At 50.0% G+C, this 13,737-nt stretch overlaps 1 protein-coding gene across 1 annotated transcript in view; it reads right to left on the bottom strand.

The window, feature by feature from the left end:
• nat8l (N-acetyltransferase 8-like (GCN5-related, putative)) overlaps positions 1-10,485 on the bottom strand; it is a 32,711-nt gene extending 22,226 nt beyond the window's left edge. The window contains 3 exon segments of the mRNA NM_001102880.1: positions 1,300-1,464; positions 10,034-10,254; positions 10,257-10,485. Coding sequence (NP_001096350.1) covers positions 1,300-1,464; positions 10,034-10,254; positions 10,257-10,315 — 445 coding nt within the window. The 5' untranslated portion in view covers positions 10,316-10,485.
• Positions 10,486-13,737: the final 3,252 nt, after the last annotated feature.

Here is a 13,737-nt window from a genome sequence, read left to right as displayed (position 1 = left end):
TCTTAGTTGGGATCAAGTACAGGTACTGTTTTATTATTACAGAGAAAAGGGAATCATTTAACCATTAAATAAACCCAATAGGGCTGTTCTGCCCCCAATAAGGGGTAATTATATCTTAGTTGGGATCAAGTACAGGTACTGTTTTATTATTACAGAGAAAAGGGAATCATTTAACCATTAAATAAACCCAATAGGGCTGTTCTGCCCCCAATAAGGGGTAATTATATCTTAGTTGGGATCAAGTACAGGTACTGTTTTATTATTACAGAGAAAAGGGAATCATTTAACCATTAAATAAACCCAATAGGGCTGTTCTGCCCCCAATAAGGGGTAATTATATCTTAGTTGGGATCAAGTACAGGTACTGTTTTATTATTACAGAGAAAAGGGAATCATTTAACCATTAAATAAACCCAATAGGGCTGTTCTGCCCCCAATAAAAAAATCAGTTTTACAATTCTGAATTATTTGATTATAATGGAGTCTATGGGAGACGGGCTTTCCGTAATTCGGAGCTTTCTGGATAATGGGTTTCCGGATAAGGGGTCCGATACTTGTAGTAGCCTGATCAAAACAAGTTGCTTGGGGTAACTAAATTAATGCAAATAAGCACTAGTAGGGTCACTTTTTTCTGAAAAAAATATCGGCCTATATATTATGTTTCTCCCCTATTATTAACATTGGCACCAAAAAAAACCGGGTAGCAACTCTAGTGATAGTGATACTGTCTCCTAAGAGAAAGAATAATTATATTCAGTAGTGTAACTATGGGGTGGAACGGGAAGGACCTGCTGGTAACAATGGCCCAAAGATGTCAGTGTGCGTCCCTAAATGGGGGGGGGGGGGGTAGTTACACCACTGATTATATTTGTTCTAACATCTAAGAACAATTGACAGAAATATATATATATATACATACCTCTTCTGTGCGTCAGTCTTCTGAACCTATAGAATCAAGCAGGGGCTACAATTTAAAGTTAGAGATAAAGGAAGGACAATTCCAGGAGTGGCCCCCTACCCTACAGTCAGAACATGCATGGAGCCTCCTGGGCTGGTTATTAGTAGAACAAGAAACCCGGCACTCTCCAACTCTTCACCTGTAGGGGGCGTACTGCTGGCATATTACATTCTCATGGACTGTACTGTGTCAAATTGATGATCTCATACTCAGCGGCAATGGAACCCAACGGCAGGCAGCGGGCCATAAAAATACCTTTGAAGGCCCCCGGTTGGACATCCTTGAACTAAATGCTAAACATTCCCTGTCTATACGGCGGCCCTTGGTGGGGTTATACTCACCCGGCTGTTTCATGTAATATTGCTCAATATCAGACATGTCCGTGCGTAGAGCGCACTCGAGATGATTGAGGATAATTTTCCTACTGTAGTAATACCTCATGCCCAATAGAAAGAGGGGCATACAGCACGTCACCAGCAAGGACTTGGTCACAACAAAGCACATTACTATGGAGATAAGGAAGAGAAATAAACGATACCTGTCAGAAAAGAGAATGTAGTGTTGATTTCGGAATAGAAAAACCCAAACATCAAGCAGCAGAAAAGAATCACAGAAGAAACTTCATTGTTCGTTAAGACATTTTTTAAATTCATTTGCATTTTACTTTATTGTACTATCACAAGAAACAATACCAATACCAGGCAGCTCTGAGCCCCACCCAGATAAAAGGCACCCAGAGGCCTAAACTCTATGGCACTGGCACGCGGTAACTTGGCTTTTCCTTAGAGATGCACCGAACCCCGAATCGTTTGTGAAAGATTTTGCCAAATACCGAACCGAAGGGTTAAATATAAGCGTCAAGTAACCAAAAGTCACGTGATTTTAAAGATTTGGTTTGGCCAGACACTTGGATTCGCCGAACCGAATCCTGGATTCAGTGCATCCCTAATTTTCCCACCCTATTTTCCAAATTCATATTCCCTCCCACTTTATTTCAACACAAGGCTCTACTGTAACATCACTTTCTCTATTACAAATGTAATTTACCCTATGCATAAAACATAAAAGCAACAGTTGACTATCTAGTTTTCTCCAAACCATGCCGCCTTTCCAAAATGATCTTTATCTTACTCAAGGGACAGCTATAGGACCAAAAAGACAGGTGAGGGTCCCAAGAGACAAGTAAGGGACCCAAGGTACCTATGTGAGAGCTAAGGGACAGCTAAGGGACCCAAGGGACAGCTAGGGCAGCTAAGAGACAGTTATGACACCAACAAGACTCTATGGGACCTAAGGGGCAGATAAGGGACAGCGACAGCTAGGGCTCCCAACGGAAAGCTATTGGACCCAAGGAACAGCTCAAACTCTCCTTATTATTATCCACCTTTTGTACTGCAACCCTCAACCACAATCATTTATCAAATAAATTTTACTGCCAGGATAATACAACTCTTAGCTACCTGCTGGCCATTCCTCTACCTCCCCTAACCTACAGACTTTCTATTTAAGCTACTATCCCTTACTTCCAAGCTTAGCCCTTTATATAACATAGCTCCACCCTGGACAATAGATTGTTCTGTTTATGACATTTTTTCACATCCTGGAGCCAGCTTTTCAGGCGCTCAGACTAACGGGCACATCATTGTTTATTTGGATTAAAGCATTTCTAGCAATCCACTTACTCCAGAATTCTCAAGAGTTGCTGAGAATTCACAAGTAGCTTTACCTTCCAATTCAAATCAAGACAACCCCAACCCTAACCCCAACCTTTACCCTAACCCCAACCCCAACCCTGACCCTAACCCCAACCTTTACCCTAACCCCAACCTTTACCCTAACCCCAACCCTAACCCTGACCCTAACCCCAACCCTGACCCTAACCCCAACCTTTACCCTAACCTCAACCCTAACCCCAACCCTGACCCTAACCCCAACCTTTACCCTAACCCCAACCCCAACCCTAACCCTGACCCTAACCCCAACCTTTACCCTAACCCCAGCCCTGACCCTAACCCCAACCTTTACCCTAACCCCAACCCTGACCCTAACCCTAACCTTTACCCTAACCCCAACCCCAACCCTAACCCCAACCCTAACCCCAACCCTGACCCTAACCCCAACCTTTACCCTAACCCCAACCCTGACCCTAACCCCAACCCTGACCCTAACCCCGACCCTAACCCCAACCCTGACCCTAACCCCAACCCTGACCCTAACCCTGACCCCAACCCCAACCTTTACCCTAACCCCAACCCTAACCCCAACCCTGACCCTAACCCCAACCCTGACCCTAACCCCAACCCTGACCCTAACCCCAACCCTGACCCTAACCCAACCTTTACCCTAACCCCAACCCTAACCCCAACCCTGACCCTAACCCCAACACTAACCCCAACCCTGACCATAACCCCAACCCTGACCCTAACCCCAACCCTGACCCTAACCCTAACCTTTACCCTAACCCCAACCCTGACCCTAACCCCAACCCTAACCCCAACCCTAACCCCAACCCTGACCCTAACCCCAACCCTGACCCTAACCCTAACCCTTACCCTAACCCCAACCCTAACCCCAACCCTGACCCTAACCCCAACCCTAACCCCAACCCTGACCCTAACCCCAACCCTAACCCCAACCCTGACCCTAACCCCAACCCTGACCCTAACCCCAACCTTTACCCTAACCCCAACCCTAACCCCAACCCTGACGCTAACCCTAACCCCAACCCTGACCCTAACCCCAACCCTGACCCTAATCCCAACCCTGACCCTAACCCCGACCCTAACCCTGACCCTAACCCCGACCCCAACCCGACCCTGACCCTAACCCCAACCCTGACCCTAACCCAACCTTTACCCTAACCCAACCCTAACCCCAACCCTGACCCTAACCCCAACCCTAACCCCAACCCTGACCCTAACCCCAACCCTGACCCTAACCCCAACCTTTACCCTAACCCCAACCCTAACCCCAACCCTAACCCCAACCCTGACCCTAACCCTAGCCCCAACCCTGGCCCTAGCCCCAACCCTGACCCTAACCCCAACCCTGACCCTAACCCCAACCCTGACCCTAATCCCAACCCTGACCCTAACCCCGACCCTAACCCCGACCCTGACCCTAACCCCGACCCTAACCCCAACCCGACCCTGACCCTAACCCCAACCCTGACCCCAACCCTGACCCTAACCCCAACCCTAACCCCGACCCTAACCCCAACCCTGACCCTAACCCCGACCCTGACCCTAACCCCAACCCTGACCCTAACCCCAACCTTTACCCTAACCCCAACCCTGACCCTAACCCCAACCCTGACCCTAACCCCGACCCTAACCCCAACCCTGACCCTAACCCCAACCCTGACCCTAACCCTGACCCCAACCCCAACCTTTACCCTAACCCCAACCCCAACCCTAACCCCAACCCTGACCCTAACCCCAACCCTGACCCTAACCCCAACCCTGACCCTAACCCCAACCCTGACCCTAACCCAACCTTTACCCTAACCCCAACCCTGACCCTAACCCCAACACTAACCCCAACCCTGACCATAACCCCAACCCTGACCCCAACCCTGACCCCAACCCTGACCCTAACCCTAACCTTTACCCTAACCCCAACCCTGACCCTAACCCCAACCCTAACCCCAACCCTGACCCTAACCCCAACCCTGACCCTAACCCTAATCTTTACCCTAACCCCAACCCTAACCCCAACCCTGACCCTAACCCCAACCCCAACCCTGACCCTAACCCCAACCCTAACCCCAACCCTGACCCTAACCCCAACCCTGACCCTAACCCCAACCTTTACCCTAACCCCAACCCTAACCCCAACCCTGACGCTAACCCCAACCCTAACCCCAACCCTGACCCTAACCCCAACCCTGACCCTAATCCCAACCCTGACCCTGACCCTGACCCTAACCCCGACCCTAACCCTGACCCTAAGCCCGACCCCAACCCGACCCTGACCCTAACCCCAACCCTGACCCCAACCCTGACCCTAACCCCAACCCTGACCCTAACCCAACCTTTACTCTAACCCCAACCCTAACCCCAACCCTGACCCTAACCCCAACCCTAACCCCAACCCTGACCCTAACCCCAACCCTGACCCTAACCCCGACCCTGACCCTAACCCCAACCCTGACCCTAACCCCACCCTGACTCTGACCCTAACCCCAACCCTAACCCTGACCCCAACCCTAACCGTGTCCCCAACCCCAAACCTAGCAATGGAGGAAACATATTCAGGTGCTTTCTTGTTCACAAGAGATAAATGATAAACGCCAGGGAACCAAAGCATTTCCCCAAATTGAAAACAATTGTCACATTACATACCAACTCATTCTTCATCTGGCAGATGTGCCGAACCAAATGATACCCACAGTAGGCGGATACACATTGAATCAACGCGTGTATGGACAGCTTTTGTCGGCTAAAAGTCCCCATACACGGGCCGACTATAGCTGCCGATATCGGTCAGCAGCTAATCGGCCCGTGTATGGGCAGAACAGAGCGGCCTGGCCGACCGATATCTAGCCTGAAATTGGCCAGATCTCGATCGGCCAGGTTAGAAAATCCAGTCGATCGGGGACCGCATCGGCTCGTTGATGCGGTCCCCGAACCGACTGCCCCATAACCACCCAGGGCCAAACGATCGGATTATTTTTTTTTTAAGTTACTTGCTACCCAAAATCGCCCACCCGTAGGTGGGGATATCGGGTGAAGATCCGCTCGCTTGGCGACATCGCCAAGCGAGCGGATCTTATAGTGTATGGGCACCTTTATGCTTGTTCTATGTTTTGTTTATGGGTTTGTTTTGTTGTACTGTTTACATTCTCTCCCTACTATACCTGCTATCCCACAGCCCCAGTCCCTTCCCAGAGGCTATTATCCCCCCACTGCTACTATAGGCACCATCTCTCCCTACTATACCTGCTATCCCACAGCCCCAGTCCCTTCCCAGAGGCTATTATCCCCCCACTGCTACTATAGGCACCATCTCTCCCTACTATACCTGCTATCCCACAGCCACAGTCCCTTCCCAGAGGCTATTATCCCACTGCTACTATAGGCACCATCTCTCCCTACTATACCTGCTATCCCACAGCCCCAGTCCCTTCCCAGAGGCTATTATCCCCCCACTGCTACTATAGGCACCATCTCTCCCTACTATACCTGCTATCCCACAGCCCCAGTCCCTTCCCAGAGGCTATTATCCCCCCACTGCTACTATAGGCACCATCTCTCCCTACTATACCTGCTATCCCACAGCCCCAGTCCCTTCCCAGGGGCTATTATCCCCCACTGCTACTATAGGTACCATCTCTCCCTACTATACCTGCTATCCCACAGCCCCAGTCCCTTCCCAGAGGCTATTATCCCACTGCTACTATAGGCACCATCTCTCCCTACTATACCTGCTATCCCACAGCCCCAGTCCCTTCCCAGAGGCTATTATCCCCCCACTGCTACTATAGGCACCATCTCTCCCTACTATACCTGCTATCCCACAGCCCCAGTCCCTTCCCAGAGGCTATTATCCCACTGCTACTATAGGCACCATCTCTCCCTACTATACCTGCTATCCCACAGCCCCAGTCCCTTCCCAGAGGCTATTATCCCCCCACTGCTACTATAGGCACCATCTCTCCCTACTATACCTGCTATCCCACAGCCCCAGTCCCTTCCCAGAGGCTATTATCCCCCCACTGCTACTATAGGCACCATCTCTCCCTACTATACCTGCTATCCCACAGCCCCAGTCCCTTCCCAGAGGCTATTATCCCCCCACTGCTACTATAGGCACCATCTCTCCCTACTATACAGCCTATACTGTGGTGAATTTATGGTGCTTATTGAAATTTAAACACTGCAGAGGAGTAGGATCTTGTTGCTAAGACGGCTCTGGTTCTTTGCTGAACCTCAGTACTAGTTTATGCTTCAGTGAGGAGCTGGTCAGTTCATGTCTCAGCTAAGGGTGAGCATCTAAAATGAAAGTGTCAGCACCTTACAGAACTGTGGTGTCAGGCAGAATGAAATGCTGTTGGAGAGAGCACATCTGCAGGCCCTCCATTAACCCCTCAGAGAAGCCTCTAAACATCTATTGATTAAGTGACAGCGGTAAGTACATTAATATTGCAGGCAGTGGCCAATAAAGCAAAGCTGAGACCAGCAATGGGCAATGAGCAACCTACCAGTCTTGTTGCCCCACAGCTCCCAGCTTAGTTCCCAGTTCAGCAACATCAATGCAGCCCCCACCAATATGAAAAACTGTAATACACAATCCTAACAGTTGGGCTCTATCTCAAAAACTCCCAGCACTCAGCCCCTGGGACCCCCCACCTATGCCAGCTTCTGGGAACTCAAAAAAAAGACCAAGAAATGAAAAGTTATTCAAGTTTTGAATGGAATTCCTTGGCTAGCGGGGGCCTGAACCCCAGCAACACAAATCAGTCCTACTCTGCTTCTCTGCCCCACCCCAGAGGGGTCCAACACAACGCAGGCTGCCTCAGGTGGGCTGGGGGTCAATCTCAGAAATGCCCCTTTACATCAGATATCCCTGGGATGGGACGGCACGTATCTGCAGAGGGGCGCAGGATCCAGCACTTATTGTACATCTGCATTGTATTAGAGCACTGGGGTGGGGGGATTGGGGGGTGGAGGCCAATCTTGCTCACTGTCTCATTGGCCTAGATTCCATACTGTTTCTAGGTAACTGCTGAGAATTGTGGCTGAAAGCATCATGGTCCCCCCTCTTAAATGTGACTCCTTAAGCGTCAGCCGAGCGAATGCATCTGCTGCGCTGTGAGATGAATATATCCGTAGTGGCTGCTGCATTGTCCGACTGCAAGATCACATCCAAAGGATGGTAATACTTTCCCTTGCCACCCCCTCCCACCCACCGCCAGTATCAAAAATGTCAGCCAGAAAGGAACCTGAATAAGCCTCCAAGATATTAACCCCCCCCCCCATAAAGTATTTAGCAGCACTGTCCCCTGTAATGATGAGCCAATGGCTAAAATGCTATAATGCAACGTAACAGCAAGCCGCCGGCGTGCCAATCCCTTTCCGTATCTATGTTACAGCCAGAAACTTCCATGGCACACCTCCTGCACCAATTCCCAGCCTGCAATCCCACCTCCAGGGGACACCGTGTAATGGGGCAAGTTATAACATCCAATCACATGCGCCGAATAGAGAACCCAGGATGAGCCGGTGCTGTGACTCCATAATCCCACTCAGTACTAAGGAAGTTGGTTCTTTTATATACACTATTATATTAATATATATATATATACACTCACATCTACATATGTCTAAATCTATATATATATGTATATATATATATATTCTTCCCCCATTTTCTTTTTAGTCCACATACTGACATGCAGGGTGCTGACTGAGGTTAGCAATGCTAATAAATATGATGTATAGCCCTGCACTGAGAGGAGGGAGGGAGATAACCATTGTAATCTATTGTATCAATGAGTTATTGTTAGGAGGGTAAGAGCTAAAAGGTTGCCATATCCAGGTATAATAATGAGTTAGATCCCGGGGGCCACCAAATATATCATGCCTTGGCCACTGAAGGTTTAACCAGGACAGGCCCTTGGCCAGTGCTGGGTCCATAAAGAAGCAAAATGCATTACTGCTCAGCATGTCAGAAGGGGCCCGAGGAGAAATGGAGGTGTTTCTAACGGTGGTGGGTTTAATGAGACAAAACTAAAGTAGGTTAACTTTGCCGCCAAGTATTTTTGGGTGTTTGAAAGAGGAGGTAGCGGGATTTGTGCACATAAGTCATCTAGTAATGCCTAGAGGCACAGTAACCATTTACTAACCACTTGCCCCCTGCGATGCCCTCCTGGAGCAGGTGCAACAGAACTAAGGGCTGATCATTTTATTATCGGAACCAAAATGAAAAGCATCTTGGCTCTAGGGCTGGAACTTCTGCAGAACTACAGGAAAGTGCTCAGAGGAGTGAGCGAGGGATCTGTGACTAGCGAGAAGCTGCAGGAGCCTCAGCTTTCCCTGAGTTGCCACGGCCAAGTTTTCCAGCCGTGCCTACATACCTACCTACCTACCCACCTGCCTACAGGACAAATACACTGATACAGCTAATAATTTGAGATCATGGATTGTACATTCAAGAATTCCTGTGCAATCCATCCAGCAGTACCTTATGCCAAATCACATACCCATCATTTTCTAGGTTTTAACCTTAAGACTACCAACCTCCTCCTTCTCTTCTACCTCTGCCTATCCATGAAGCACTTGGGACATTCCATCCCTCTCCTTCTCCATCTCTTCCTACGGTGCCCTGTGCCCATCACATGTAACATCAATGCTCCAGCCACATATCGCTGCTCCGACCCTTCTACTTCTCCAGCCCACCTTGCCAGTGCCAAGAGCCCATCATCAATCCGGAAATCACATGGGACATCTGACCAATGCCCCCTACCTTATTCTTCTCCAACTTTTCATGCCCGTGCCTACAGTCCATCACCTACCCATAAATCACATGGCACGTTACATAACTAACAACTTTATTTCCAGCCATTCTTGGAACATGCCGCCTATGTAGATCTCACATGGGACATGGCACAAATCCTGCCAGCCTTCTCCCCAAGCCTTTCTGCCTGTGCCCAGTGCCCAGTCTCCCAATTCTACCCTCCTACCTGTAACATGAAATTGATGCTGCCAGTGGGCAACTCTTCAGCTCACTGCACACACCCCATTCCCTACTCATAGGTTACACAGGGGTAGTTTAAACCCAGCAGTCTGTTAGGATTTCCAGCTCTCCCATGCATGCACATCCTTACATATATTATATACAATGCCCATGAACCTATAATGTACACAGGAGAATAGCATCAAACCACTATGCCTGGCAGTGCCAACTACCCCAGATGCAGTTCATACTGTGCGGGGGCATTACAGCAAAGGTGCCAGTGTAACTGGAAGTCACTCTATGATGTACATCAGGGAATAAAGTCAAGGCTGGCAGTATGCCTGGCAGTGCCAACTACCCCATCCCTACTGGATGAGAAGGGGGCACAGGGGTACTTACTTATGATCACCGCATATACACTCTGTAGGAGGGGCTGGTATTTTAACCCTCTGAATGCCGAGCTAAGGATCCTTTCCTTAATTCCTTCATAGAATATCCTCCTGGCAAACTCCTGGTCTGCGGGCTGGAATTCCCGGAGATAAACTTGCTCCTTAGTCATCTCCTCCTCGGCCCCGGAGCTGGGGGGCCCCAGTGCAGAACCGGCGGGGCCACTGGGCAAAGGGGGCCACATCTGGGAGGAGGGGAGCAGCAAGGGCTCTTTCTGGTGCCCCGGTAGGTCATCCGCAAGGATTTTCGTTTCGCAGACCATTTTGGGGGGCAGATAACTCATGCACCTGGAGAGCGGAGCAGGGGGGCAGAAGGGGTGCAAAGAGCAGCCGGGGGTTGTGCTGGGGGGCAGCGGGGGGTTCTGCCGGGGCTGCGGGATGTGCTGCAGGGGCGCTGCTACTGTGCTGCTCACTGATGCTGTACAACGGGACTGATAGAGAATGTGCTCTGCATGTTACACCAGCATTTATATTGCAGCAAAGCCGCTGCAACTGGCAGCCTGGATGCCTTCTGGGTCCTAGCGCTATCGCTATAGAGCCTGACGGGCCAGGGTGTGCCTGCGCTTGCACTTAGCGCTCTCCGTGACATTACGAAGCTCCCTGCCCGGGGGGGGGGGGGGGGGGGTAGAGGGGCAACAGGGGAGGCAGTGGCCTGTAACGGGGAGACGAGCAGTCAGTTTGGGGGTTCCTTGTGCAGAAAGGGCACAAGCCCCTGGGGAGGAGATAGGCGCAAAATAGGCCAATTATATGTATCTGTCAGTGGGTTACTGATTGGGCCCAGAAGGTGCAGACGGGACAGGGGCCACTTGTGGGGCCCCATAGATAGGCAGTTGTCTATGGGGGGGGGGGAGTAAAGTGCAATCCCTGCAGATTTTTGACCTAATGGTGCAAAGTGTTGGTGCAAAAAAGTGATAAAATCAGCCACAATAAATAGTGAGTGACTATGGCATCTTACAGCCCCTCTGGCATTTGCCTGAACCCACAGATTGCCAGTCCGGGCCTGCACCTGTCACTTATATGTGACTTCACACACAGGTACATATGGCGCAGAATTTAAAGAACTCACATAGCCCTGTACTGAATATCTGGACACAGGGGTGCTGTTAAATATAAATCAGAGGTTCCCAAAAGCTTGCAATCTACCAGAAGATCTGAGCTCATAGCAGCCCCCCAAGACATTTAAAGAGTTTCATTAGATTACCCTTCTAGGTATTTATTATTATTTATTAGTATTATTATGGCCAGGGTCAATACCAAAGGGCACAAAATGACCACAAACAGCCTAGCTGCCCCACAATCACCCCTGGGAGGTAGGTATCTGTGCCCTGCATGCCTGGGTATCACACATACATCATATTAATGGCAGAACTGGCACTATTGCTGGTGCACTGGGTTTTTTGCCTTTATCTCCAGCCTCGTCGTTATTATCTGCCCGGGACTTCATATTATCCAATAGGATCAAAGCCCCTCCCAGCCCAGTCTTGGGTTCAAATTTGGAAGAAATTGGGAATATGGAAGTCATTGGTTTGTTTGAACAGGTGTCGCATTGAGGAAAGGAGCTTCTGCATACCTCCCAACATTTGAAAAATGAAAAGAGGGACAAAAAGATTTGGCGCGCGCAGCGCGGCAAATTTTTTTCACCATGTCCCCTTTTGTGGCCACGCCCCAATTACCACACCCCATTTTAAAAAAAAATACTCCTTTTATATAGATGAAATGGTGGGAGCAGACGAAAATGTGCTATACCCTCATACTGAACGACCTAAGGAAAACAATATAGCAACTCCTACATATAAAATACAAATATAGAGAGAAGGCAGTCAGTTATAAGTGAGTTATAACTATGTACCAGTTTTGCCCCCCCATACACAGTAGCCCCCAATACACAGTAGTCTCCCATACACAGTAGCCCCCAATACACAGTGCCCCCAATACACAGTAGCCCCCTATACACAGTAGTCTCCCATACACAGTAGCCCCCAATACACAGTGCCCCCAATACACAGTAGCCCCCTATACACAGTAGTCTCCCATACACAGTAGCCCCCAATACACAGTAGCCCCCCATACACAGTAGTCTCCCATACACAGTAGCCCCCAATACACAGTAGCCCCCTATACACAGTAGCCCCCTATACACAGTAGTCTCCCATACACAGTAGCCCCCAATACACAGTGCCCCCAATACACAGTAGCCCCCTATACACAGTAGTCTCCCATACACAGTAGCCCCCAATACACAGTAGCCCCCCATACACAGTAGTCTCCCATACACAGTAGCCCCCAATACACAGTAGCCCCCTATACACAGTAGTCTCCCATACACAGTAGCCCCCTATACACAGTAGCCCCCAATACACAGTACCCCCAATACACAGTATCCCCCAATACACAGTACCCCCAATACACAGTAGCCCCCATACACAGTAGCCCCCCATACACAGTAGTCTCCCATACACAGTAGCCCCCAATACACAGTAGTCTCCCATACACAGTAGCCCCCAATACACAGTACCCCCAATACACAGTAGCCCCCTATACACAGTAGCCCAAAATACACAGTAGCCCCCAATACACAGTAGCCCCCAATACACAGTAGCCTCCCATACACAGTAGCCCCCAATACACAGTAGTCTCCCATACACAGTATCCCCCAATACACAGTAGTCTCCCATACACAGTAGCCCCCAATACACAGTACCCCCCAATACACAGTAGCCCCCAATACACAGTACCCCCAATACACAGTAGCCCCCAATACACAGTACCCCCAATACACAGTAGCCCCCAATACACAGTAGCCCCCAATACACAGTACCCCCAATACACAGTAGCCCCCAATACACAGTAGCCCCCAATACACAGTAGCCCCCAATACACAGTAGTCTCCCATACACAGTAGCCCACAATACACAGTGCCCCCAATACACAGTGCCCCCTATACACAGTAGCCCACAATACACAGTGCCCCCTATACACAGTAGCCCACAATACACAGTGCCCCCTATACACAGTGCCCCCTATACACAGTAGCCCCCAATACACAGTACCCCCAATACACAGTAGCCCCCAATACACAGTGCCCCCTATACACAGTAGCCCACAATACACAGTGCCCCCTATACACAGTGCCCCCTATACACAGTTTCCACCCCACTGCACCCCGTACCTCCCACCTCCCATAGGCGCTTCGTCTGCTGCTTCGTTATGCCAGGCCCTTTTATAAGGTTACGCCCCGTGCGTAATGACGTCACACCCACAGGCGCAACCTTATAAAAGGACCTGTCGCGCAGCGCAAGGAGAGGCATAACGAAGCAGCAGACGAAGCATGAACATCTCCAGCCTGCGGATCCCGCTGTGCGGGACATTCATGGAACTATCCGGGACAGCGGGACGCGCCATAAAAAGCGGGACTGTCCCGCGAAAAGCGGGACAGTTGGGGGGTATGGCTTCTGTACTAACGTTGGGCTATCGCACAGCTAAAAATGCCTTATCCATATCCATATCGCACAGCTAAAAATGCATTTCCATTTCCCCTTCCCATTGACTCCAATGCATTTCAGCAAAATCACTGTTTCACTCATCGCCAGGGTCGGACTGGGCCGCCGGGACACCAGGAAAAACCCCGGTGGGCCCCGGCTCTAGTGGGACCCGGCG

This window comes from Xenopus tropicalis, chromosome 1 (genome assembly GCF_000004195.4).
Source record: "Xenopus tropicalis strain Nigerian chromosome 1, UCB_Xtro_10.0, whole genome shotgun sequence".
NCBI classification, from domain to species: domain Eukaryota; kingdom Metazoa; phylum Chordata; class Amphibia; order Anura; family Pipidae; genus Xenopus; species Xenopus tropicalis.
The sequence above is the reverse complement of the archived record's forward strand: the minus strand, read 5'-3'. Positions and strand labels throughout refer to the sequence as shown.